The following is a 25,806-nucleotide window of genomic DNA, read 5'->3' on the forward strand; positions in this document are numbered from 1 at the left end:
AGTGCTTTCCTTGTCATCTCAAATTCTCCCATACAGAAAGGGCGCACTCTGACAAGTGATTTAGTTCCAGGTAAATTGACATTTCAACTGCCATGTTGATTTTTTCTGTTAGGGCCAGATGATAGAAATGTTCTTCACATTGCAGATTTATGGAAAGGTCTCTGTGTCACCTTCTAATCTCAAGGCTGTGATGGAGATCATTGTTCCAGGACAGATTGCCTACTGTTTCTGTACTAACCAAAGTACCGAACACTTAGTTCAACCAAGAGAAACCTTCCCATTTTTTTGAATTTACACAATTGAGTGTAAAAGCATACATAACTTATTAACAAGATCATTTGTTTCTAAAGTGTTGCACATTCACATTAAGTGATATATTTTTCACATACAGAGTTTGCTCTTCATGTAATGTTAATTACAATTGTTCAACTCCACTGCAAACTCCTAGTTTGCTAAATGCACCTCCAAAAGAACACTAGTTATGAAGCTACATCAACCCTAGGCAGGGTTCTACAACCTTTGAGCTTACAACTAAGTGATCTCAATATGTATAACTTGGAAGAGAGATTGTGTGTGTGAAAGAAACTTTTAAATACAACAGGAAAATTTATTTCATAGGAGGACAAATGTTAGAAGAAGTCATAACCTAAAACTAGAGGGTAGAGCAGCTTCTCATTAGATATGGTAGCAGTTCATACAGTGATGGAATTCAAACATGCATGGAAAACCATTAGGATATCCTAAATCTAAGACAAGAACAAACAGGTGCACATAGCAGCCCTGCAAAGGACCAAATCACAAATCTTCTATGCTCCTAGGTCTAGGGTGCAGCATCTCTGCCACATAATTGGGGGCATATTACCTTACTAGACAATCAGGGTCCCCATGGAGTGCCACCACTCCGTGGGCCAGATGGGCAAATCAGAGACCTCTCTTGTAACTGGCTCATATGCACCATGGGGGACTGTGCTCCACAGAGAACTTACTCTGTGGCTTGCATCACACCAGAATATGACTTCATATTTAAGCCTCATATATAGCCTCTTTGTATACTCCACTATAATTAATTGTATTCCCTCTTTCAATCCAACTGCCTATATATGTAAACAATACATATAAGGGCATTAAATAAAACAAATCTTTCTCAAATATAAAATTACTAAAATAAACAGTATATAACCACCTTAAATCTTTAACAGTATATCAACGAATCACCTATATCACTGAACATCTAAAAAAAAATAAATTAAAATAAGACTGCATCCTGGTTAATGAACTTTCGTCAACAATAATTTAGATTTGGGCAGCATCAGGGCTAATCTGAGAGGATTGCATTTGAAATAATATTTTATATATCCGCATTACCAAAAACGCATTACAAATTCATGGTTGGAACCTCAGCGTTGCAGGTAGATAAAGAATGCATGAACTTTGTATTAATCTGAGTCTGAAGTTAATACATCATTTCTGTGTTTGATCATTTCCACAGTGACACATTCATATATCTTGTTTTTTTCCCCCCTTATTCTATTGAAATATGTATTGAAATTCTTTCTAACGTTTTATATTGGCAGTTTCCAGGAAGATAGGCTAGAAGTTAATAGGATTAATAGAAATTCATGGACAAGATTTCAAGGTAACTTTATAACTGTATGTTAAAGATGAAGAGAGCTTTTGTTTTGTTTTTTCAAAACTGGAAAAATTTGTAATTTTCCCTATGGAACAAATATATTTCATTTAGATTGCTTTGTAGCCTAAGTAACCAGGTGTTTTTTTATATAAATTATTTAATACCTGGAAATAAATAAAATAAAAGTTATGTCTTCATGTTTATATCATTTTACTCTAGCTGCATAGATCTCCTATTGATGTCAAGGCTAATACGTTAGTATCATAGCTGAACTCATTGTTGGGCTAAAATCCACCAGACCTTATCGGAATTGACTTAGATAAGAAAATGGTGTCTCCTGTGAAATAGAAATCATCCACATATCAGATGATTACTAGCATAGAAGACAATGACAGAGGTAGATTAATCACATATTAATGGTAACATGGCACGCTTGCCAGTTGGTAACCCCACTCCATGTGGCCTCAAAATAACCCAACCACCTTCACAGGAACCCAATCCCTAAGAGTGCTTCTTCCATTCGAGAAATGACAATGACACCATTTCTTGCTTCACACCTTCTCCTCATTAACATTTTCCAGTATTAATTGTTTTCCAGTTGCACATTTGGACATTGACATGTACAGTAGGATTTTCTAATCCTTTATTACATCATACAGAAAAAACATCACTACGGTATGATGCCATTTATAGTGATTTTTTATTCTTTTATTAATCAGGTTTACAGGGTTAGCAAATCCCTGTGACATGCAAACCCTCGATTTCCCAACAACTGGCTAATCCTCCAGGCTGACAAAATAGGGATTACCAACTACTGTTTTAAATGTAATGCAATCGTTTTTGTCACAAATAACACACATAGATTATAACAGAGATAGTACAAAAGAAATATAAATAAGATAAGCTTTCCGATACATCCTGAAAATATGTAAATAATCTTAACTCATGCCCCGCTACAAAGAACACTTTCAACATTGACGTATAGAATTTTAGTTAGGATTCCCATACAACTTTACATTTGCCCAGTCTGCTCATGGTATGCTCAATTAAATCATATTCCAGCCCCATTCACTGGCCTAATCAGTTCTACCCCTAGAACATTTTATACATGCAGCCATATTAATATATACTTTTAAAATATATTTTATTTGAGTCTACAAAACATTGTTATATTTTTATAAACCGTGTCAATGTCATGTAGAGCGTTGTAATTTAATATTTATTTTTTATTTTTTTTTTTTGGAAAAGCAATAATAGAGATGGGGTATCCCAGATAACCTGAGTTTTAATGGGTGGACACTATATAATATCAACTAGCGCAACTACAAAGAAAATGTTATGTTATCAGAAATCATGTAATATCCTCATAAGATTCTGGCACTAGAAGTCAAAGGTGAAGATATTGTAGGTGATCTTCAGTAGCTCTGTGTATTGTTGTGTAAAAAACATAGCATAACAAAACCCAAGAACACTTACCACTGGATTTGTATCAGAGGACCGGTTTGGAAAGATACTGGATCTCAAAGAAATCCTTTCTACATAAATAAGGTTTAATATGCATTTTAATAAGCATTTTCCACTTCTGCGTTCATAACTTTAGCTTGCAAGCAGGGCCCTTTTCCTAATGTATCAGTTTGTCTTGGTCTGTCAGTTCTAGTCTTGTCATACCTCTTGAATATATGTATTACATTACATTGCATACATTGTTGGTGCTATATAAATAAAATGTGATATATAGTAATAAAGATAAAATATTTAAAATAAAATAAAAATATCAACAACTTGCTCGGCTGAAGCCAAACTGGTTATAGATTTTTGTTTTCTTCGAGTGTATTGTAGGTTCCGCAGATACGATTCGACCCAATGTCTTTAAGTGAACAGAGCATGGGCACTGTACTTCCACTGGGACACATTACCACTGTAGCAATTTTTTATCCCACCATTTAAGAAGCTAAAATAAGCTGAAATACACCAATTTCTTCAATATAGTGAGATTTATTGTACCAAGGTACATGTGGCTTATTCTGCATTTACTGCCTGACTTTGTAGTACTTCAAAGATGTTATCGACGGGGTTAACCTGTTGTTGCAACAATGCAGCATAATAAACAAAGTGCTAGACATGTGAATGTTTCAGACAGCTAATGCTGAATGTATAGCAGAACCTCAAGCCTTTTGTACTAATTGAGGGACTTGCCATATATCATCTTAGATAAAGAGCCCTTGTGCAGTAAATGCTGATGTTTAGAACATACTGATAGCATTTTGTTAACAAGAAGATAACAGAAGAGCAAGATACGTTTGTTTAGCTGCCCATAGATAAACCGAATAGCATCTTTGTTACGTTTTCTTGACTGATGGCTACAAATAAGTGATAAATAATGCTGCAAGAAGGCACAATCAAACTTTGGGGATTACGCAACCAGGGAAGATCTTTTCTTCTATTGGTTATTATATACTGTGCCACAGTATAATGATATTTCCTATATTAAGTCATGGTAAGAAAACAAAACGGGGACATTTGGCTTATTACACCCACTTTCATTATATTATTATGGTATTCATTTGCAGTTATGCAAAAACACGTTTTCAAATGTTTACTTTGACGCAGTTGTTAAATATTTATATAGCACCAAACTCAGAGTACTGTAATATACATTATATAGGGCTGTCGAGGACACTAAAATGCCCCATTAATCACAAATTCAGTGGAGTAGAATCGAGGTTCACCTGCAATCTTCACATGCCCACAGCCTACACCTAAGTATGGTTACATCTGAGACAAGAACAATTAGGCCAAGGTCTAAGTCCTACATTAACATGCTGCTTATTATTTTATGAATGTATAATATTTCACAACGCTGTATAATGGGATAAGCATAATAATAAAGTAAGGACATAAACACTCCACAAGCTTAGACATAACTAAAAGGATTAGGGGAGCACAAAAATATTTTCTGTAGGCACAGCCTTTATACAACAGGAATTCAAGCACCTATTTTAATGGAAAAAGGGAATACAGCAGAGAAAACAAGAAAACTATGGACAAAAGTATTGGGACACCTGGCCATTACACCAACAGGGACTTTAATAGCATCACATTCTAAATATGTAGACATATAATATTTAGTTGGTCCCCCCTTTGCAGCTATAACTGCTTACATTCATCTGGGAAGGCTTTCCACTAGATTTTGGAGTGTTTCTGGGAACAGTTTGGGGAAGGCCTATTCCAGCATGACTGTGCCCCAGTGCACAAAGCTAGGTCCATAAAAATATGTTTGGCATGAAAGAACTTGGCCCGCACACAGCCCTGACCTCAACCCCATCGAACACATTTGGGATGAACTGGAATGGAGATTGCGAGCCAGGCCTTCACATCCATCAGCAGTGCCTGATCTCACAAATGCTCTACTGGATAAATGGGCAAATATTCCCACAGAAACACTCCAAAATTCTGGGAAGGCGTCTTACATAAAAGTGTAAGCTGTTATAGCAGTGTTCTAATGCCTATGTATTTAGAATGCATTGTAATAAAAGTTCCTGTTGGCGTACTAGTCAGATGTCCTTATACTTTTGTTCATATAGTGTATCTATCCTAAAAAAATTGAGAATTGAGCCCCCTAACCTATGTTCCATAGTGCATAGTCCATAGTTCTTATGTGTCCATAGTGCAAAATAATCTTCAGTTAAAAAAGCTACACCAGACTTGACGTCAAAGCATCTCCAGCCTCATCGATGAAGTTGCATGAAAATCTTTGCAATATAGGGGAAAAAATGTTCATAAAATGTGATGTAACACAGACTTTGCCTTCGCATATGTTTTAAGTTTTACATCCAAATGTTTTGCATTATACCAACTATCAAAAACGGATCTCAAACAAATTGTTCTGTCATTGTTACTTCCTCCTTACACTCTCCACTTAGTCTGCCGTAGCTGGAGAACACTGGATCTTTTTCCCCAATTCACTGATCTGAGAACCACACAGAACAAGATATTCCCCCCGCACGCAATGAAGCCATGGGTCATTGTCAAGCATACAGTATGATTAAGGAGGCACCATCACTTTTAGCCTCAAAGTCTCCAGTGACCTAAAAGGAAGGGCTAGAAAACTATTGGTATTGAATGCAGAGGCAGCTTGCCTCCAGTACACCGCATTCATTAGCATCTCGACTGGTATGGTTTCTATGTCACTATGTTCATTTTATACTACTGTTCGCTGAGTGGGCCTTTTGTTTAATCGTCCCATTGAGCAGGGAACAAAGACGGTTTAGGTGATACAGTAATATGCTACGTGTTATCTCTGCGCAAGTCAGACAACAAGGCGTATTCCAATAAAACCAGATATTTTTTAAAACCAAGGAAGCTAGACTTCAGGATACTGTTCACAGGCCGCCCCTAATTTAAGTGAAATACTTCTAGCCCTTAGCTCACTGGTCTTTCGCAACCCTGCACATATAGTGAAGAGTACAGTATCTTTCTGGGATATTTGTTGGAGGACAAGAAACATTTATCTTAAAGGATATTTTCACCCTCTGGTGTAGAACAGGATTCCCCCTCCATTAGCGTCAGAATGTCCTCCTGGCATTTACTCACCTGGCCCCCCATCGGAAAAAATAAACCCTTTAACAGCAGAGAATTGGTAGGGGCGCAGTCTAAAGTTTATAAATCAGGAGAGGGAGAAAATAAATTGAAATGAAAATGACATGCTAGGACCGGCAACAAAATTGGCAGGGTAAATAGGCACCGGTCATAGATCCGTATCATACCAAGGAATACATAACAAAAACTAATTAAACATAAAAGTGTATTCCATGTAAAATGATAAATAGATATGAAATCATGCTTTCCCGTGAAAGCATAAAAACAAGCAGTAAACACGACGGGGTTACTACCTCATATGTGTGATGAAATTTAAATACAAAATGGAAAGCAGAACCTGTTCCAACCAAGAGCTGGTTTGTATTTTTTTTTTTTTTTAGTTAGTTATCCATACGGTGAACTGTTTATCGAAGAAGTATTCTGCATAATAAAGCAGATTCCATTTCCAATTGTACAATTTGCAGTTTTGCAGAATAAACCCACGTGAGGCTTTTAGCCTCCTGTTCTCAGGATCCGCATGATTTTTGTTCTCTCAACACCAAGTTATTGCTCCCGTTTTGTAGAAGCAGATCACAAAGCCTCTAAGCGTAGGGTGAACAGAAAGGAGTTTTCATAATAGGTAACTAGTACGCTATTTTTTGTTTAGTCACAAATGTCAGCTTCCGCGGTAAAGTCGTTTAGACAGGGAAAAAAAAAATTATGAATATGAGTATCCACATTGGCAACTGTTTAACCATCTACATGGATATTAAAAAATATATACAGTGGCTGATACTTAATAAAGATTTGTTTTAGCATTGAATATAATTTATCCTAGTAAATAAAAAAAAAAAAAAAAAAAAAAAAAAGTAAAACTTTGACAGTTATATTACTAAAAATCCTTTATTGGTTTAGATGCTCATTTAATCTCCAGTTTCCTTCTCTCTCGCTCTCTTTTTTTTTTTTAGTACAGAAAGTGCCTAAAACATATGTTCTCACCAAAAATGTACAAATATTTCTAACATTTTACATGAGTTTAAACCACTTTTGACAAGACACCTTGTGGTTCTTGATTAGCGCACCATTGAAAAATCCATGTACATCAGCAATACTTTTAGCTCCAACAAAGTACAAAGTTACATAAACTATACAATCCTATTTTTATATTTATTTTCTTGTACCCTTGATGATATGTACAATTATTATTATTATAGGGAGTAATTAGGAGATTAAAAAGAAAAGCACTGCTTCCAAAGCCCACAAAAATTTCATAGAAATAGGGGGAAAAAACACGTATCCCACTAAACCTCTCAGCCGATTTATTTTCCTTAGATTTAGAATTTAAGCTGGCTTTCTGATGTATATTTATATAGATGCATGCCTCCAATTATTACAATTAGCTACTATGTCTCAGTAATACATCCATTTGTATGGCTACTCCAATTCTGCTTTTCTTTTCAATAAATTGATTTAAACCGCATTTCAATCCTATTAATAGCTTTGCTAGTATAAATATGTAGATGGAAAGCACGAGAAGCATAGAGAAATATTTTTGAGAAATCCCTTCGCTGGTCAATTTAGAACAGTCGATATTATTGGAATATTAAATATGTCCGGTACACCCAACGACATTGTCTGTTGCAACATCACCTTATAATAGGATCCGCAACGGGTTTTTGAAAGGCAACAAGAAGAAGGCAGTATATTTCAGACACATCTTTAATATATACAAAACATACTCCAGGCAAAAGGCAACACATTTGCTATACTGCTTTAAGGTCCAATTTAAAACACGCAGAGACAAAATGTAAGTGGTTTATACAGAAATTTACTACCCCAGCTTGTTACAACTGGCTGTCGTAACTGGGGGCTAATGCAAAGGGATTTAAACCTAATATAAAAGGATCGAAACCAAGAACAGGCAGAATGAACATAATACGTATGGACATATGGTTAAAGGAAGGAAAAAAGAAAAAAAAAAAGAGCAAAGCAAATTTAAAATATATTACAGATATCGATGAAAAATGCTACAAAATAAATTGGATGCAATAGAAACATTTTTAAAAAATATATATATATTTCACAAAGCCAGCATTGCTTTTATTTGTATAAGCACAAAATAAAAAGGAGATCGGGTTCAGAGATTTATAACAAATCTTTGCACTCAACACGTCAGATTACGGTAATAATCTTTCTGTATGATCATCGAGAGCCACAAACAAAACGTATGCAAAGTGTCCTTGCAAGTCTGTTTAAAATCATTCACGAGAGCTTTTCTGGATCGACCACTTCTAAGTTTGATTGGTGAAGAGTGAAAAAATTATATGATACAAGAAATGAGCACTATTGTCAATAGAAAAAAAGGAGCAAAAATCCTTTTCGGTGTCCTGGGACAGATATTTCCAAACTGACAGATGGGTCCCCGCTTTAAATCTATTAATCTCTAGCCTTAGATACTACTCCACACGAATGGACGTTCCTTTAGTACCCTGGTCGGAAACCATTGTTAATCCAACCTGGTTTAAGCACAACTCCCATCATCCTCAACACACGTCGTGAATGAAGGGTTGCAGGTCCCGCAAAACAGCAGCAAAACAAATTAGAAGGACCGGGAAAAGTCTCAATGAGCTTTGTGCTTCCGCTTCTTGTGCTTTTTATCTTTCTTCTTGCTGTCGCACTTTTTACAAAACCACTGTTCTAGTTCTGTTGGGTCATCTTTTATTCCAACGCAGGGCCTACGAGTGGAAAAAGCAAAACATTGTTAAACATGCTTTTTATTATATAAACACATTTAAGGCCACCAAGGCATTTCATAAACATGTTCAGTGATGTAAAAAGAAATCCTTGATAAGCTAAGATTGTGGTTTCATGCTGAATTGTAGTAAACAATTTTTAAAGCCTACCTATGCGTGAGCTAAAAGTATGTGATCAGTTATAATGTAACTTTACCCCCATTGTTACCTTATGGACGTTCAGGAACCTCCACATAAGGTGTTGCGAGACTTTAGGACTTATCTATACGTCCAGCGTTTTTCACAGCGGCAGGGACATGTCCCCTGCTGATGCATAAGAGATTAGGCTGTCTACAGCCTGGACTGCCCCTTGTCAGCAGAAGCCTTGCTAGCTTCCTGACCACCGATGGTGTGTAATGCTACTTGTTATGTCCTGTCTACCCATTGTACAGCGCTACAGAATTTGATGGTGCTATATAAAACAAATAATAATAAATGGCGCTCGTTACACTGCTTACACCCACTGGAAGGTCACTGCAGGACAGGCGAAACTGATCAGCAATGCAAGGCGGTGGAGGCCTGCTGGCTGATCACAGGGTGATCAGTGAAGGTGAGTTTGGAGGGAAGAGAATGAGAAAATGTGTTTCTCCTTCTTCACACAAAGGAAAAAAGAAAAAAAACGTTTTCAATGAAATATGAATAAAAATGTAACAAAAAAAAATACCGTGAGCTCAGTAATGTCATTGTGACATCACTGGCATAGATAAGTAGGTATGTAACAAGAGACCCCTAACCATTTTGCACTGTAGACTGTGCAAAAGTATTAAAAATACTACCCTATAAGGTAATATCCAAGGAATGGATGTAGCCCGCTAACATAAAAATATAGGTGGAGTATGTCTAAACAGAGGATTTTGCTGAACATAAACCGGGTCATTGTTCATCAGTAGCACCTACTGTTTAGAAGAAATTCTATACATAATTGAAGAAAAAAAAATCTTTAACACGCTATTTTTTTTTTTTATTAAGAAAAATAAAAGATGTATAATTTGCGTGGGTACATGGAGCACAAAAAAAGGGAATAAAAATTGTAGGGGTAAGTAAGCGCCTGAACAGCATTGGTAAGGAAAGCGTTAGGCACTCCAAATCACTATTAACCCTCACTACCCAAACAGAAAGCCATAGCTACGCTCCAGGCTCATACACGCATAATTACCAATAAGGACTCTTTGGGTCGGTTAAATAAAGTCTGTGCATAAGTGGGGAGAGGCAGAGGTGGAACAGGTGGACAGGACTAATATTTGGCAATATCCATTTGTTATAACAACAAGAGTAACGCTAGCAACATAGTTTACTATCTGCATTTTTACAAAGAATTGTTTCCAACTGAACCAAGTCCAGGAAATTATGAGCTACAGGTCATTATTATTATCATACTAGAGCACAACAATGTCATAACTTTACATACAGCCATGATTGCATTAGCATTTTAAATATAGGCTCGGTAGCCATAAAATGTCAATATTTTTTTTACCCAATTAAGAATAGTTTGCGTGACCTGGGAATAGGATGTCCAGATATTTTCTTAAATGGGTTAAAAGCAAATGCTTAACATTCTGGCGGCACCGGTGTAACGCTGATCTCAGGTCAGGCAGCAAAAAAATGGAGGAGCTGGCTGTCAATCAGTATTACTTAGTTTATGCATGGTGCCGATAAACAAAGCCTCTTAGTTTCCATTCTGTTATCAGCACCAAGTTAAAGGTGTAGGCAAGCTCTGGGTCTAGAAATGGAGAGTCTAACCCAGAAGCACTGCAGAAACTAATACAGATACCTCGGTGTATGCAGAGGGATTATGCAACTGGGTTTTCTGCACAGGAATAAAGCCATCTGGGAGATGGAAATGGATTTTGTACTAAGCAACATCTACGAGAACACATAGCGTTAAAATAAGCATTCAATGCCAACAAATTGTACTATTTCAGTAAATAGTTAACTTTGTAACAGTATCAAAAAAAGTAGTCAGTGACAGCAGGATCCTACTGCACAGCGCTTTGGTAACTGCAGGTCACCGGGAACCCCTCTTGCTGGTACATGCTCTATTATTCTGTACTTGTGCATCTGGGTGCCTATGGTTGTTCTATTTCTGTGCCATCACACGCTTTGCTATGCTGTATGTGTTTCTGTGTCGGTCTTTTGGGGGACTGATTCTTAACACTCTTAAAACAGAGCGAGAGCAGCTTCCCCAGCCACCTTAGCAAATATTCCATATTAAAATACAGGTATTTCCACTTTAAAAACATTTCTACATAGTAGCTTCTACCCTTATTCCTTTATCCTATGAGTGCTCGAAGAGCGTATGTAAAGAGCTCCAGAAAACAAGTCTCTTACCAGTGATACCAGTCGTCGCATCCATCACAACCAATCATCGGGCTGCCATCATCAGGCTTATTGCACCCTGGGCAGATCCAGATTTGATTGCCCCACTCATCACGTATCTGGAATAGAACAATGGAAATTATGAGGACAAGAACATTCTAACACAGAGAATGAATCAAAATCACTGCGGGAATTTAGTCTTCAAAATATAGCCAACCTCGCACAGAAGCAATAATGCCTTTACATAAAGATCATGCTTAAATGTATCCTTCATTTGATTATAGACTATTGTTAAAAAATAAAATTCAACGTTTTTTTGTGAAACTTGACTTGGCCACTTTTTTTTCTGGATTTCTAAACTTTATTACCACCAGTAGAATGGTAGACGCAAGATATTCAATTACCCTGCCGTTACTTGCACCTTGGGAGCCTATAAAATATGACGGCACAAAAGCTCCATTGTTAACATGTAACTCAGATTATATATTGCTAAAACTTTTAGTACCACAATGTACCTGTGCTGCTGTCACTATGAACAAAATGTTTGCACTAGAAATGGGGTATACCTAACACACATTTAACATTACAGTAGACTGGGCTTTTATTTAGCATTTTTACTTATTAGCCAAATACTTGTATTCACCTAGCTGATAAGATCAGGTATGTAAAATGCAGTTAATGAGTAACTTTCCATTTACTTTATGACATCTGTCACTTTGCATTAAGGACATGTGAAGCTAAACTGGAAAAATCCGTAGTTTCAATGTGGCACAGTTCAGCAATCCCAATTAGCCACAAAGAGCTCATGAACCAGACCAGTGGCTGCCAAGCAGATCCCAACACGCTCCTAATATTAACCATCTATGTGCCACAAAAGGGATCATGACCACAAAACTAAAGCCAGGTTCTCATTTTTCTTACATGTGGTCTGTTTTTATTAGGTTAAGAATTTTGAAGAAAAAAATAAAATAAAGACATTGGTCCTGTGATACGCAAATGACAGGTCTACTTTGCATAGGAGAAAAGAGTCATTGTATGACCAACATTTCTAGCAAGAATATATTTCAAAGAACATTTACATGTAAACGGTCTGCTCAACGAAGATGTAACTGCATATAAAGTTTGTCTGGTTATCTACAAGGAGTATGGGTAGCACATTGTATAGATCAAGGTCATTGCTCTTTAGAATGTGCCCCTGTACCATTTTGGCAAGCAAATCCAACTTGCTTTTGGATGGTTATGGTGGCCAAAAACAGTTCAACCATCTAAAATGTAATTACCAAGAAAGTTTAGGTAGCTGTAAATTATAACCCCCTCAAAATTCAATATATTCACATGGTATGTGTGTTTAACTCACTACGTAAGTGCTGACTGTTTCTGTTACAACACTCCTGACTGGTGTTTTTGTGTTGCCTGTAGTGGGGCCAGGAGGAGGAGGAGGTGGTGGTGGAGGATGTGGATGAGAAGGAGCCGGAGCTGGATTTGGAGCTGGTGATGCAGCTGCTGGAGCTTGTACAGGTGGAGGGGCCACAACTGGTGCTGGGGCAGGAGATGGGGCAGGAGGTGGCGATTTGGGCAGGGAAGGTGGAGCACTTGGCTTCCCCTCTGGAGCAGAAACCACTTTGCTGATGACTCTGAAATTAAAAGGAAACCACTTATTAGCATCTGCACATTAAAATACACAACAATGGTAGTTACATGGTCCATGCTAAACAAATCTTTCTGGTAATACTAATTACATGATATATGGTCAACATAAGAAACCAGAAATCATTCAGTGGAAATACAATCAAATTTGTATAACAATGATTTAGATTATAGACAACTTATGTACCTAGAAGAGAAGATGCTGTTTTGAACACAAAGGGTGGTCACACCAAATATTGATTTTAGATTTTTCTTCTGTTTGCGCACTTTGCATTTTGTTAAATGATGAACTATTAACATGTCAATTTTTGAAAGAATCTTTACGTCACAGCATTTTTTCCACACCTGACTAAAACTTTTGCCCAGCAGCTTAAGTGCCAAGACCTATTACCAACGAACAGGGGTTTGTGCCAAAGCCAGCTTCTGCTGCCCTTTGAAGGGTAAAGCTTAAAGGCATGGTTCATGAGGGAAACCAGGTTGACACTGCAAATCTAAAATCTACAATTCCACTCAGGAACTCTGCTCGTTACTCTTGCAGGTAGGTTTGGCAAATAAGTCAGCAGTGCCTAGTGATGCACATGGGAAGATCTGGTGGTAAGGTCATGGGAATAGGAAGCCTATGAAATGGAGTGGTGGCAACAAAATTACTACAAGGTTGCAATTTTACTTATGCTCGTGTGACATAGCAGGGCTCAAGATTAACTTCTCAAGAATATACCTGCATTCATATTACGTAAAGGCATTGCCTACGGACTACTGGCTGTCTCGTGTCCCATATCAACCTGAACAAAAGATGATATCTAGAGCCAGTTTAAAGTTTGATGTTATTCTCTTTCGGAGCCTTACAAGATAACTGTTGTGGCTAGAGAGAAATGTATAATGCTGGTGCTATTATGTAGGAATTTGTAACACAGAAGTACCGTCTAAGACTTGAAGTTCTCACCGCAATGGTTTTGTGATTCACGGTATGCCCAGGCATATAGGTGAAAAAAGGTCTTAGATGTCCCAAAAGTCCAGCAAGTAACTACACACATCACACATGGTTAAAACACAGCCAAAATTCCATTAAACATTGGGGGTGGTAGACATATGTAAGACAAACATGTGAAGCTGTAGATTTACAGTGTCACAATGCCTATCACATTTTTCAGAACCAAGAATTGCAGAGGTTTAAAGTGCAAGGATGTATTAAAAGGGGAGAGCCACCATTTTGTGCATATGAACCAGGCGTTTGTGTTCTAGCCGACTAAACAACCTGACTCGTTATCAGTCTCAATCACCTAGCAGGACACTAATGAAGGTCTATGGAGAAACAGACTGCATTAACATTGTCAAAGCAATGATGGCATTACCAGGTCTACAGATGAAGAATGCTTGCTGAAAAAGTGAAATAAAACCAGGTTTTTGCCAATGCAAATCTTTATGACAGTCTACGGCACTGTATGTTATGATAGAAAAAAGTAAGTTTTTTAATTTAGATGGGGAATGTTACTATTGAGTATATTTCTCATACTGCATATTATGCAGCTTTCAACTTGGAGTTGTAGCCTGGTGTACCCAAGAACCATAGATAAATGAAACTAGATACCTTCATGCATTGGCAGGAGAGAACATCACCCAAAAGTGATACTCAATCTTTACGTTCTTCCCATGGGCTAAGGGTTCTCCTCCTCAATTATCACTTCTTCCTTTTCCCGTCCACAAGATTTCACTCGTGCTGCCCCGTACGTCTGGAACCTACTGCCACCAAACCTTCCACTTTCACTCTACCTCCCAACATTCAGGAAACATCTCAAAACCCACTTCTTCAGAGAAGCCGCACCACCTTAACTGCTAGAATTTTCCTGTCACTGATACAACCACCACACTACCTCTCACCCTTTCTCTGGGCCTTATGTTTGTCACCCCATTCCGTCAATATTGTAAGCTTGCGAGCAGGGCCTTCTTCACCTACTGTAACGGTTTGTCTTAATCTGCCAATTCTAGTCTTGTCATAGCCCTTGAATATATGTATTGTAAGAAGCGCTGCATGAATTGTAGGCGCTATATAAATAAAAGATTATAATAGGAAATACTGAAATGTCCTGAAGAGTCTATGCCATGTGAAAAAAGTAATGCATAAAGAGAGTGAGAAAAATACTCAGAGGAACCACTGCTGCCTTTTTGCATTTATTATTTACAGACCTCACATGGCTTTACTGCAGCCATCCGTTATTGGTTTTGGGCTGACATGCTGGACGGGTGGAAACAATTGGACATAATCCTTCTCCCTCTCGGAAACATAAAAAGGAGAGCAGGATGGGCAACCTGGCAACGGTTTACCCACTCAGCTTACCGACTGAAAACTTGAATCTATATCTCACAGAATTGACCACTTTATTTTAAGCTATTCTTGTTGTTTGAAGTGGAAAAAGCTCCAAAAAATGTATGCCTATGTCTTAAATGTGTATAATTTTTTTTTTTTTTTTTTTTTTTTTTTTTTAAACAAGACTGTATATAATTTTTCTACAATGTTGCGAGATAGACCTTAATACATTCTGGGGGATGAAAGCTAGAACGTGTGGGAACTACTCAAATTAACATTAATAGAGACTCATTTTAGTACTGATAACTTTTATCTCCAAGATGAAGGGGTGTCTAAGTCTTTCAGCTTCCTACATAAAAGACACTACAAATATTTGCTAATTCAGTACTTCCTTCCTCAAACGATTCTAGAACCAAGGATATCTGGCAGGCTCAAAGACAAAGCATAAACAGAATAACCTCCGCAGTTAAAATGCTTCCTGCTGACTTCCTTAGTAGTGTCAAGTAGAGTCTACCCAAGGTTTCTTTGCACACTAACTCAAAATGCAATGTTTGTTTGTATAAGTGGAGTTTGGACAGTCAAGAACTTATCGCACAGGACAAAGGCCAACACATTTTGACAATTTTTGACTTTCATTTACAAACACTTTCATTTACCATGTTTTGATTCTGTAAGCTAATACATGTTAGAGGCGAAAACTTATTTGAATTTAAATGCGGAAGTCACAAAGATTTGCATTTAAGCATCAGATATGCTTGAAGAAAACCGATTTTTCTTAACTTTCATGTTTTATATTTCTTCAACACTCCCTCATTAGTGATGACCTACCAGATTATATATTTTATATACACTACTGCTCAAAGGTTTGGGGTCACCTAGCTGCTTCCATGGAAAACAAGGACATTTCCAGCTGTGCTAACATCATTACCAAAGGGTTTCTAATGATCCGTTTTGGACCATTCCATTGGTTACCATGGTGATGGGAAAAATTTCATTTCTGCACCAGAAGAAGCACCTATAGCGGTAAAATAGCAGCGCGAAAATGTGTTTCTTTGAAAACCCAGCAAGTTAAATCATCTTCTAAAGAGACAGAATGTAATGTACTGATAGCTAAAGTATACATTTCTCTGTTTAGGTGCCTTAAATGGAAAGGGCTTTTATTTTTTTTATTGAAGTAGAGGTATTAAATAGTGCACTCAATAGTACTGCATTTGCCACGCAAAAATGTTATTGCTTCACAACAAATAAAAATGATAAAAAAAAACAAAATACCCTGGCATTTATGAGCATACAAAATCATCAAGATTATCTAAAGAACGCCTGCTGTAGATATTTACTTAATCTGGGCGATTAATTCTGCAGGACTCTTCAAGTCTGGATAAGCCCAAGAAGTCAGATGGTCTCCGCTTGCGCCAGATACTTGCCATTTTATACAGACTGAGGATGCATCCTTCAATTCCTATAAACGTTTGCTAGCCCAGTCTCCTAATAATGCATCGGTGGCCTAGGAAATGATCCATTGGCCAGGGTCTCTCAGGCCTGCTTGCTTGTTATATACTTCCCTCTTCACTTTATCACTATGAACCAAACGCAGCTTACTACTTCAACAAAACCAGATGACAATCTCTAAGCTCGGGAAAGGATACAGAAAAACATGCTCTTATCATGCAGTTTGCTTAAGCGCGGTAATTAGATTTAAATTCCTGCGGTGTTTGGTGGCTAGAACTGTGCGTTAGTCATATGGTCCACTCATGGATGAAAATACCTTTGAGCGTCGTATGTTTTCTGCTGTGGACTGGTTCTCATTGTTCTGTCAGGCTATTCAGAACAGAAATACATTTTCATAGAACCGTTCAACCTAAATCTCTGCACGGCTTAATGATTCCTAAATACTTTATGGTGTTGGGAAAAAAAAGACCTGTCTTGAAGGGGTTAACTCAAGTCTTGAGCAGCTACTGCTTCTGTTTTATATACTGCAGTCACTCATCAGTCTTTAATGCTGCTATCCAGCTGTTAACAGTTTTCATTTCTCGGCCATAAACCACTAAATTTCACATTGTAAAATAATTTGGAGGCCCATTAGCGCAGCAATAAACACACACAGTGTCACTGCCAGCTCTCCATTGTTTAAGTTTTCCAAACAGTGGTTTACCATTCCAGGCTTTCCCCTGTGCGGTATCATTTTTTCCTCCTCCTCATTTCATTCCAGTACGCGTTTCTCCTTCATAGGCCTCTGCTGAATGAGCAATCTCGAGCAGAGTAACCAACACCGCCCACAGCTGTGGCCCACAATAGCCCCCTGCTGCTAGCATTACGTTTTCAGCAGAACTTGGTCACGGTGCCCTAACTCCCGCAGACACTAGGCTTATTCATAAAATGTGAAGGACGGACGGATTTCCAGCAGGATTCCTTTACCTGTTTGCCCACCACATAACAGAGAAATAAATGGATCAGGTCATGGGATGCTTGCCCTGAAATGCAAACCCACAGCTTGACAAGTCAATAAAGAGCCAACCATGCCTTCTGAGCCACACATAGAAAGGGAAGGTTAAGGGCAAACACAGTTTGGCCAAGACCATACAGGGGCCCTCTATGAACCCTATTCTTCTTGCTTTGTATACAAATACCAAGGTGGCAGATAATTAAACAGCAAGGCCAGACTAAGTGGGATGATATATGCTAAAGAGGTTGGTCATTCCAAAAGATCTTCAAGGATGATAATGTAAGGTCTAACCAGCCGTCCACATTTTCTGTTGGTGCTATGTAAATAATCTATAATATGCACTTACATATATATATATATATAGTATTCCTCTGGAATACTCTGACAAAGACGTATACACACAGCTATGTCACAATCTCGAAAATTCTCTAGTTTCACCTTAAGTATTGGTCACCAAGCTTCCACCTCTGCTCAAACACGCAGAGAGCTAAATTAAGAAGAAGCAAGAAGGCTGGTACGGTTTCTTGCTTTATTAATCAAGATGCAACTGTACAGTATGTGTCGCAAACTCCATTTGCTACTTCCAGGCACATCAGTGGCTATTAGATGGCATATCTTAAGCAACTACTTGCATGAACTCAATTAGCGATCAGCTGCTTGATAACACTGCAGAAAAAAGTGCTGTAATGCACTGCTCAAATCATACATTACAGAGCAGTCTTAAATATTTTAAATCCAAATGAACTACCACCACCTAGCCCATTGTGGATAAGATCAGTTAAAAAACATTAAGACTCAATTTATGGAAGCTGTGGCCAGAGATAAGCTTAATTTGCAGAGCGACCTTTTATTTATTTAAAAAACCAAATGAGGTCTAATTGTGTTAGGATTGAATCCAGTAAATTTTCTAGCTTTACTGATTTGGCAGCCATGGAATTGGCACTCCTGCTGCTAACGCAGTTGAAGAAGGTAATGATTTCACTTTAAATAAGACCAGAGGTGGTTCAGGGGAGGCTTTCACGTGGTTGAGCTTTATTAAAAGTCAAACATTTTTTACCGGCAAAGAACGTGTATCCACTGCTGAATGGGATCAGTTTTACACTATTGTTTGCGTTCAGGATGGGAATGATATCCCATCTATAACATTGTTCTACAAGATGGCTAGAGATGCCTTCACTGGGTCCTTAGCGCCTAACGATCAGAGCATCCCAATGCAGCATTTAACCACTCACATTATGTCTATGAGCTACCATGTGTTATATTACATACTGTTCTGCGCTAGTTCTCTCTGGAAGACCAGAATCAGTGCAAGTTCGGGGCATGCGATTGTTTGTGGTGCTAATCACATGCACCTTGATATGGGCAATGTTCTCAGCCCCCCTTACTCTGAGGCACAAGTAAGTTCTCAGTTCACCTTTTCGGTCATGTTCTAATGGAAGCGCCATCTGTGCATATGTATGGGTGTCTTGTAAGACTGCCCCACCAAACCCTTACCAAGCCAGCATCGGAGCAAACTGGTGGCTAATATATCATGTGAGCTTGGGCAGGCTGGGAAGCGTTTGGCTAAACACATCTCCTGAAACCCAACTAGCTCAGAGCTGGCTAATGAGGCAAACTAATGGGAGAGGAGCTTAAAACATCACAATAATATTACATCTAACAGAAAGTGTTTAGCGTTTCCAATACTTACATTGTATCTTGGCCTGCGCCCACTCGCAACGTTAGTCTCGGGATTACAGGCGATGGGGCTGGAACAGACAGCTCTGCCTTGGCCTGCTAAACAAAAAACACACAGATTATGGAGGGGTTTGTCATGCAAGTCATAAATTGCTCCAGCACAAAACACCATTTCTAACATTTACACAGAGTGTACAAATCACAGGGTATAAAAACACCCAAATTGAATTATGCTTAAAGTTTGGTGACAATTTAAGTGTGTCAAAGACTATCAATACCATCATATAGATTCAACTCCTATACAAGCAGTGCACTAGACTCCATATCACAAATGAAGAGCAGGATGCTTTTATATTTCAAGGGGACACTGTCATTTTGACAAGAGGGTTTGCATGTCTTTTGTGCTTGTGGCGTTTCTTTGTTAATCTTTGGGTGGGTCGATGTTCTGCTACCCTTTGACATCACTGGTGGGAGCAGCATCCCATCTATAGAAATTCTAAAATTCTTACAAAGATGATTCCTAAAAACCCACTAGTCAGGTTTTTTCCTTTGAATTAAAAGATATTGTAAAAAATGACAAACCGCATCATAAAAGGGACCAACTCCAACAAGCTGTTGCTGCAAGAGGGGTGGAGCTGATATTCATAATGCATACTTTAATTAGCTGGATCCTTACTAACGGGAGAGACTTGATGGGGTTTCATAATATATTTTATATGCATCATAAGTTTTCATTTACTAAGAGGTGGTAGATAATTGGAACAGCCTTCCAGGAGAATTGATGGAGGCTAATAGAGTGAAGGAATTTAAACACGCATAGGAGTGGCATAAAGCTATCCTAGGACCAAACCAAGGACTGATTAAGGTGTGCTAGCCATATGTCTAAAACAGCACTTAGAACAGACTACATCAATATGGGCTTGGAGAAATGCCATACTGCAGGTCCCCTGGAAAGGGTTATTAAAGAGGAAGACAATGTAATCATTTCTACAAAACAAAAATCTAATTTACATTTTCATTAGCACTGCTGCTGTGCTAATGTGCTATCTGCAGTTTCATTAAGATTTAATCACAGTTTAATTCTACCATAATTTTAATTTGCCACAAGCTGCACTTTCATGGGAGAAACTTGCCTTTAGGAGTTTGAAAAAATACTGAATTCTGAAGTCATAAGAAATAAGATAAAACAAACTAGATGGGGAGGGGGAAATGGGATTTTTTGGGGGGATTTGAAAAAAGAAAAAAAAAACAGTTCTATAACTGGGAATCCAAGATCTGTGGCAAAATTACACAAAACTAATATAGTACATCCAATTTCCTCAATACAAGCAATGGTTGTGGCCAAATGTATGTGGACACCTGACCATCACACCTATGTGTGGTTGTTTGTTATCCCATTCCAAAATCATGGGCATTAACTCTTCTTTTGGAGTGTATATGGGGAAACTTCAACCAAAAGAGCATTTGTGAGGTCAACCATGTTGAATGAGAAGTCTGGCTTGCAAATGGCATTGCCAATTCATCCCAAAGGTATTCAATAGGGTTAAGGTCAGGGCTGCGTGCAGGCTACTAGAGTTCCTCCACACCAAACTCAACAAACCGTGTCTTTATGGATCTTGCTTCGAGCACAGGGGCACAGTCACGCTGGAGCAGGAAAGGGTCTTTCCCCCAAAAACATTTTAAGCTGTAGCATCACCCTTCACTGACACTAAGGGACCTAGCCCAAACCCTGAAAAACAGCCCCAGGACATCATATCTGCTCCACTAAACTTTATAGGCACTATGCCTTCTATCAGACTTGCAGGCAGTAAAGCGTGATTTATCACTCCACATGTTTTCACCACTCCAAAGTCCAGTGGCAGTGTGCTTAACACCACTCCAGTCGGTGCTTGGCATTGTGATCTTCAGCTTGCATGCAACTGCTTGGTCATGGAAATCCATTTCATGACGCTCCAGACGCACAGGGCTGATTATGCTTCCAGAGCTGGCACTCCTACACTTTACAATGATACTGCCGACCGGGGCAGATCAGGAGAAATTTCATAAACTGACTTGTGGCAAATTTGGCGTCCGATGCCACACTTAAAGTTACTGAGCTCTTTAGTATGATCCATTCTACTAACAATGTTGGTCTATGGAGATGGTGGCCTATGTGCTTGAATTTATACATCTGTTAGCAACAGGTGTGGCTGACACACTTAAACTCAATAATTAGGAGGGGCGTCCAGTTACTGTTGGTCATATAGAAATATGGGTAAACAGGATATAGAAAATTAGACTGTCATTTTCCGCTCTCCTCACCTATTTCTTAGTACAAGTAGGAAAAGCATGCATTTCGACCACACATAGAAATGAATTTAAAAAAAAGCTTGTGCAACGCCAACACACTCTTATAATTGCACTGGAGCCTGTTGAGAAAAAACCCCAAGACTCAATTAAGTCTGACAGCTCCTCTTTGAGTACTTTAATAAGCATTCTTCCAAAAATTAAAGAAGCAGTGACCTAGAAGTTGCAACCTCTGCTGCAGCAGGTGCCATCCTCCTCCATGGTCCAACATTTGATGCCACTGATCAATGGAAGGAAAGTGCTCCGGATCGCCAGAGCAGGAAGGCGAAGGTATAATACGCACAGGAAGATGTGTTTGTTGAAACACAAACATGGGCGCGGGGAAAGGGCAAATACACATGGGGGTGATTTTGGAGAATCTCCCTGAATTTTCAAAACAGACACCATGGAAATTTAAAGGGGCCTTACAGCTATCATATTCATTAAAACCGCATATCATTGCAATGTACTTTTTAGAGTGTAAAAATTGCAGTTAAAACAACTAAATAAGCAAAGCAACGACATCCCAATGCCCTAAGACCTAGCAGAACTTTACAATAACACCCCAATCGGGCACAACAAGGGTTACTGCAAGAATGGGTTTACAATCCTGACTTGCAGGCAAGAGATGGATTTAGGAAACACTTATGCGCTATCAGCTTTACAATTTCACTCAATATAGAGAATCTTTCATGCATGTGAGCTTTGCAGTTTATCTTCTTTACAGGGGCTTTCTGATGGCTAGTGGGCAGTCCTGTCAATTTAAGCTGTTTATTGCTTTGCTCGGTTATTTCCTCCCCCTTTTAACTAAAAAAAAAAAAGTTAACAGCAAAAAAAAGTTCGTCATATCATCACAGCCAATTGTTTTCTACCAGGGATGGCATAAGCCTTTGCATGATATCTGGCACATCTAACCACATGCTGTTAAAACCGAACATATACACTATTTTCAAGAGATACCTTTTCATGCTTATGCTTGTCTTTATCCTTTTCTTTCTTTTCTTTCTCCTTTTTGTCCTTCTCCTTTACCTTCTCTTTGTCTTTCTTTTTCTTCTTCTCTTTCTTGTCCTTTTTCTTATCTTTCTCCTTGGCCTTTTCTTTGTCCTCAAAAAGTTTTTCTGGAAGAAGGGGTGACATGGCCGAGAGCAAAGGCGGCAGCCTGACCGGATTTGGAGTACTAATCATAGGTAGTGTAATTTCTTTAGGGGACAATAAAATAGGAGTAGACGGTAAAGACTTCAACTTCTCTTCTTTATTTTTGTCTTTCACTTTCTTTTCCTTGTCCTTCTTTCCCTTTTCTTTGTCTTTCTTTTTATCCTTATGTTTCTCCTTATCCTTCTTCCCACTGTTCTCCTTCTGCTTTGATTTTATGTCAAGATCATTAAACTCTTTGAGCTTAAACTTAGGAACCTCTGTCTCATCATCTCTGTCTTTCCAGAGAGCTTTTGCTTCTTTCATTCCATCCTTCTCCTTTTCCTTCTCTTTGTTTTTGTCTCTGTTTTTGTCCTTAGACCTCTCCTTTTCTTTGTCTTTGACCTTTTCTTTTTTCTTCATCTTTGTCTTCAAATCCTTCTTTGGTTTTTTCTTCACTTCCAATGGAGAAGCCAACTTTGTCTTGTCCTCATAGACCTTTAAAAGAGGTTCTGGAGTAGGAGGGGAGGCAGACGGAGAAGAGAAGCAAGGTGGATTTACAGGTATATTTGATGGCGTTTCTTGGTTAACTTTTCTAATGACCTCATTTATCGAGTCATCCATTGTCCATGATATATCAGAACTAGAGGTGCCACCTGAAAGAGGAAGTGGAGTACTTGCAGCCTTGGCAAGGCCACTGCTAGAAGCCAAAACCTTAGGAGTAACAGGCTCTGATATAGTGAGCTTCTTCGGACTAGGAAAGACTTCACCTTCCGACTCTGAGCCAGATGTAAAATCAAATGGGTCAGAGTCTTGCTCTGCACAGGCACGAGCAATAACCGCATCAATAGAATCTTCAATGGTATTATCGGTCACTGAAGGCTTCTTCACTGATGGATTTTCAATGTTTAATCTTTCAGAATCGAGTGGGGTTTGAATTTGTTTTATTTGTATATTCTCCTTTCCAATCTTTTCACTTAATGCAACTAAGGATGTCCGACTTGGGGTTTCTGCCTTTACAGGAGGTGGCGTATTGCTTACAGGAACTTTAGGACTCTTGGGACTCTTAGGACTTTTGGCACGTACAGGAGATTTTTTCTCTTTAAGACTACTTTTTGGTGACCGTAGAGGGCTTCCTAGTACCGTAGCTGCTTGATTTGATTTGGGAGATTTTGTTTTTTGCCCTGGTGAGCCACCTTTCGATTTTGTTTTAGGGGTCAATGCTTTAGCATCTAAAGTTTTGGAAGGAGCAGCTTGTGTTTTTGAAACAGGGGGCACCATGTGTGGCTCTGAGGAATTAAGAACCAAGTCTGCATTGTCCTGTACAGGTGAAGGTGAAATAGGCCCCTTTTGAGTATTTATTGAACTTAAGGGTTCTCGTGGTTCCATAGCTCCATCTAAAACATCCCCTTTACTATTTGCTAATCTTGGTCTTTTTGCAAAAGGCATTTCCATCTGTTCTGGGCTAGACAAAGGTCTTTTGCTCAAATAGTTTTCATCATTAACAGTTTCATCTTCTTCCATTTCTCCTTCTTCCTCAAGAGGAACTTGCATGGCTTCTGCTGATGTGCCGCCATCTGTGGGTACTTGTTCCTCTTCCTCCTCTGTAATATAGGAAATATGGGTAAGTGGAATGGACATTCATGGAGAAAATTAACTACAACAAAGGAACTGTACAGGTTTAGACACTGATATAGAATTTAGCGTTTTAGTCATTACTATATTTTCATAAGGTAACATACTTAATATGAACATAAAAATATATATTAACAAATATTACATAACTGCAAACAGCTACAGATGAGATTATGGGTATATGCCTACACATTACATATGCACAAAGATCCACAGGCACATTCGTGTTAAATGCAGTATACACAGGCAAGACTAGAAATGACAAGTTGTAATATAAATAGACTAATCTATATGGTAATATTGGTGTATCACATAATTGCAGCAGCTACAGATAACCATACGACATTGGAGTTTCTATGGATACAGTATGGGCTGGTGTGTTTAGAGTCTTGCAGGAGACATCACATGGGTATTCAATGTGCTTCTCATTGGTTACCTAAGATTTGACTTACGATAAGGACAAAATTTGTCTATTTTTACTAAACGTTAGATACAGTAAATTAGAGTTGTTACTCATCAGGTCCATCCTACCAGTGACTATGGTATCTCCACCTTGACAGAAACAGCATGATTATTAGAGAAATATATTTAAAAAAACTGAAAGGCATAATTTTATGTTTCACCATAAGAACATGAAGAAAATAATATTACATTTCCTAGGTGATAACAGTTAAAGAATAAAAAATACACATGTAGAAGAGCCACAGTGCAGAGATCCCTAAATGTAGCTGCTGGCTGAACCTAATTGCTATATTGAGAACTCCGACATTACCAATAAAAATCCTCTCGATAAGAAGCTTGCAAGCAGAGCCCTCTTTATCTGTCAATCTGAGTTTACTGCATAGGGGCTATATAAATAAGCCCCATCCATCTCTGTCATATCAAAACACAATAAAACACATGAACGGTTTCCTCAACACAACGCCTAATCTTGTAGGACGGAGAAGATGATTTTAACATAAAATCACAGAATCTATTAATTACATTAAATTGCTCTGTAAATAAAGAACGACTAACGATAGGTGAGAAAATATCTTCATTTTCTCAGCAGTTAAAGCCATTTGTTTGAAAGCAAAGACGACATTTTCTCAGCTACCGTAAGTCATGCTGCATTGACAGCAAACATTGGTGACAATATAGCAAATGTTCAGCAGTGCACGAGATGCCTTCATTTTCATGCAGGACCTACCCCAAGTGCTCTCAATGACCTTGACAAAATTCTGGAAAAGTATCTCAGGACCTGGGGCTCTAAAGCTATTTTAGAATTGGCTTTGAATAATTGTCCCACAATATGAGTTTCTTGATTAATTGCTTGAGATAAGGTCTC

At 38.3% G+C, this 25,806-nt stretch overlaps 1 protein-coding gene across 3 annotated transcripts in view; it reads right to left on the reverse strand.

Annotated features, from left to right (window-relative positions):
- Positions 1-7,909: 7,909 nt before the first annotated feature.
- Positions 7,910-25,806, reverse strand: part of TAF3 (TATA-box binding protein associated factor 3) — a 54,383-nt gene continuing 36,486 nt past the window's right edge. Inside the window, exons 3-8 of one of the 3 annotated variants that reach the window (XM_053465408.1) lie at positions 23,250-24,448; positions 22,674-23,030; positions 19,402-19,487; positions 12,674-12,950; positions 11,329-11,435; positions 7,910-8,943 (exon numbers count right to left, since the gene is read on the reverse strand). In XM_053465408.1, the coding sequence (XP_053321383.1) occupies positions 8,829-8,943; positions 11,329-11,435; positions 12,674-12,950; positions 19,402-19,487; positions 22,674-23,030; positions 23,250-24,448 (2,141 nt within the window). In that variant the 3' untranslated portion in view covers positions 7,910-8,828. Of the gene's footprint in view, positions 8,944-11,328; positions 11,436-12,673; positions 12,951-19,401; positions 19,488-22,673; positions 24,449-25,806 lie in introns of all 3 variants that reach the window. The other 2 variants (XM_053465407.1, XM_053465405.1) reach the window with 2 other exon arrangements.

The sequence above is a fragment of the Spea bombifrons genome, chromosome 4, assembly GCF_027358695.1.
Source record: "Spea bombifrons isolate aSpeBom1 chromosome 4, aSpeBom1.2.pri, whole genome shotgun sequence".
Lineage (NCBI taxonomy): Eukaryota > Metazoa > Chordata > Amphibia > Anura > Pelobatidae > Spea > Spea bombifrons.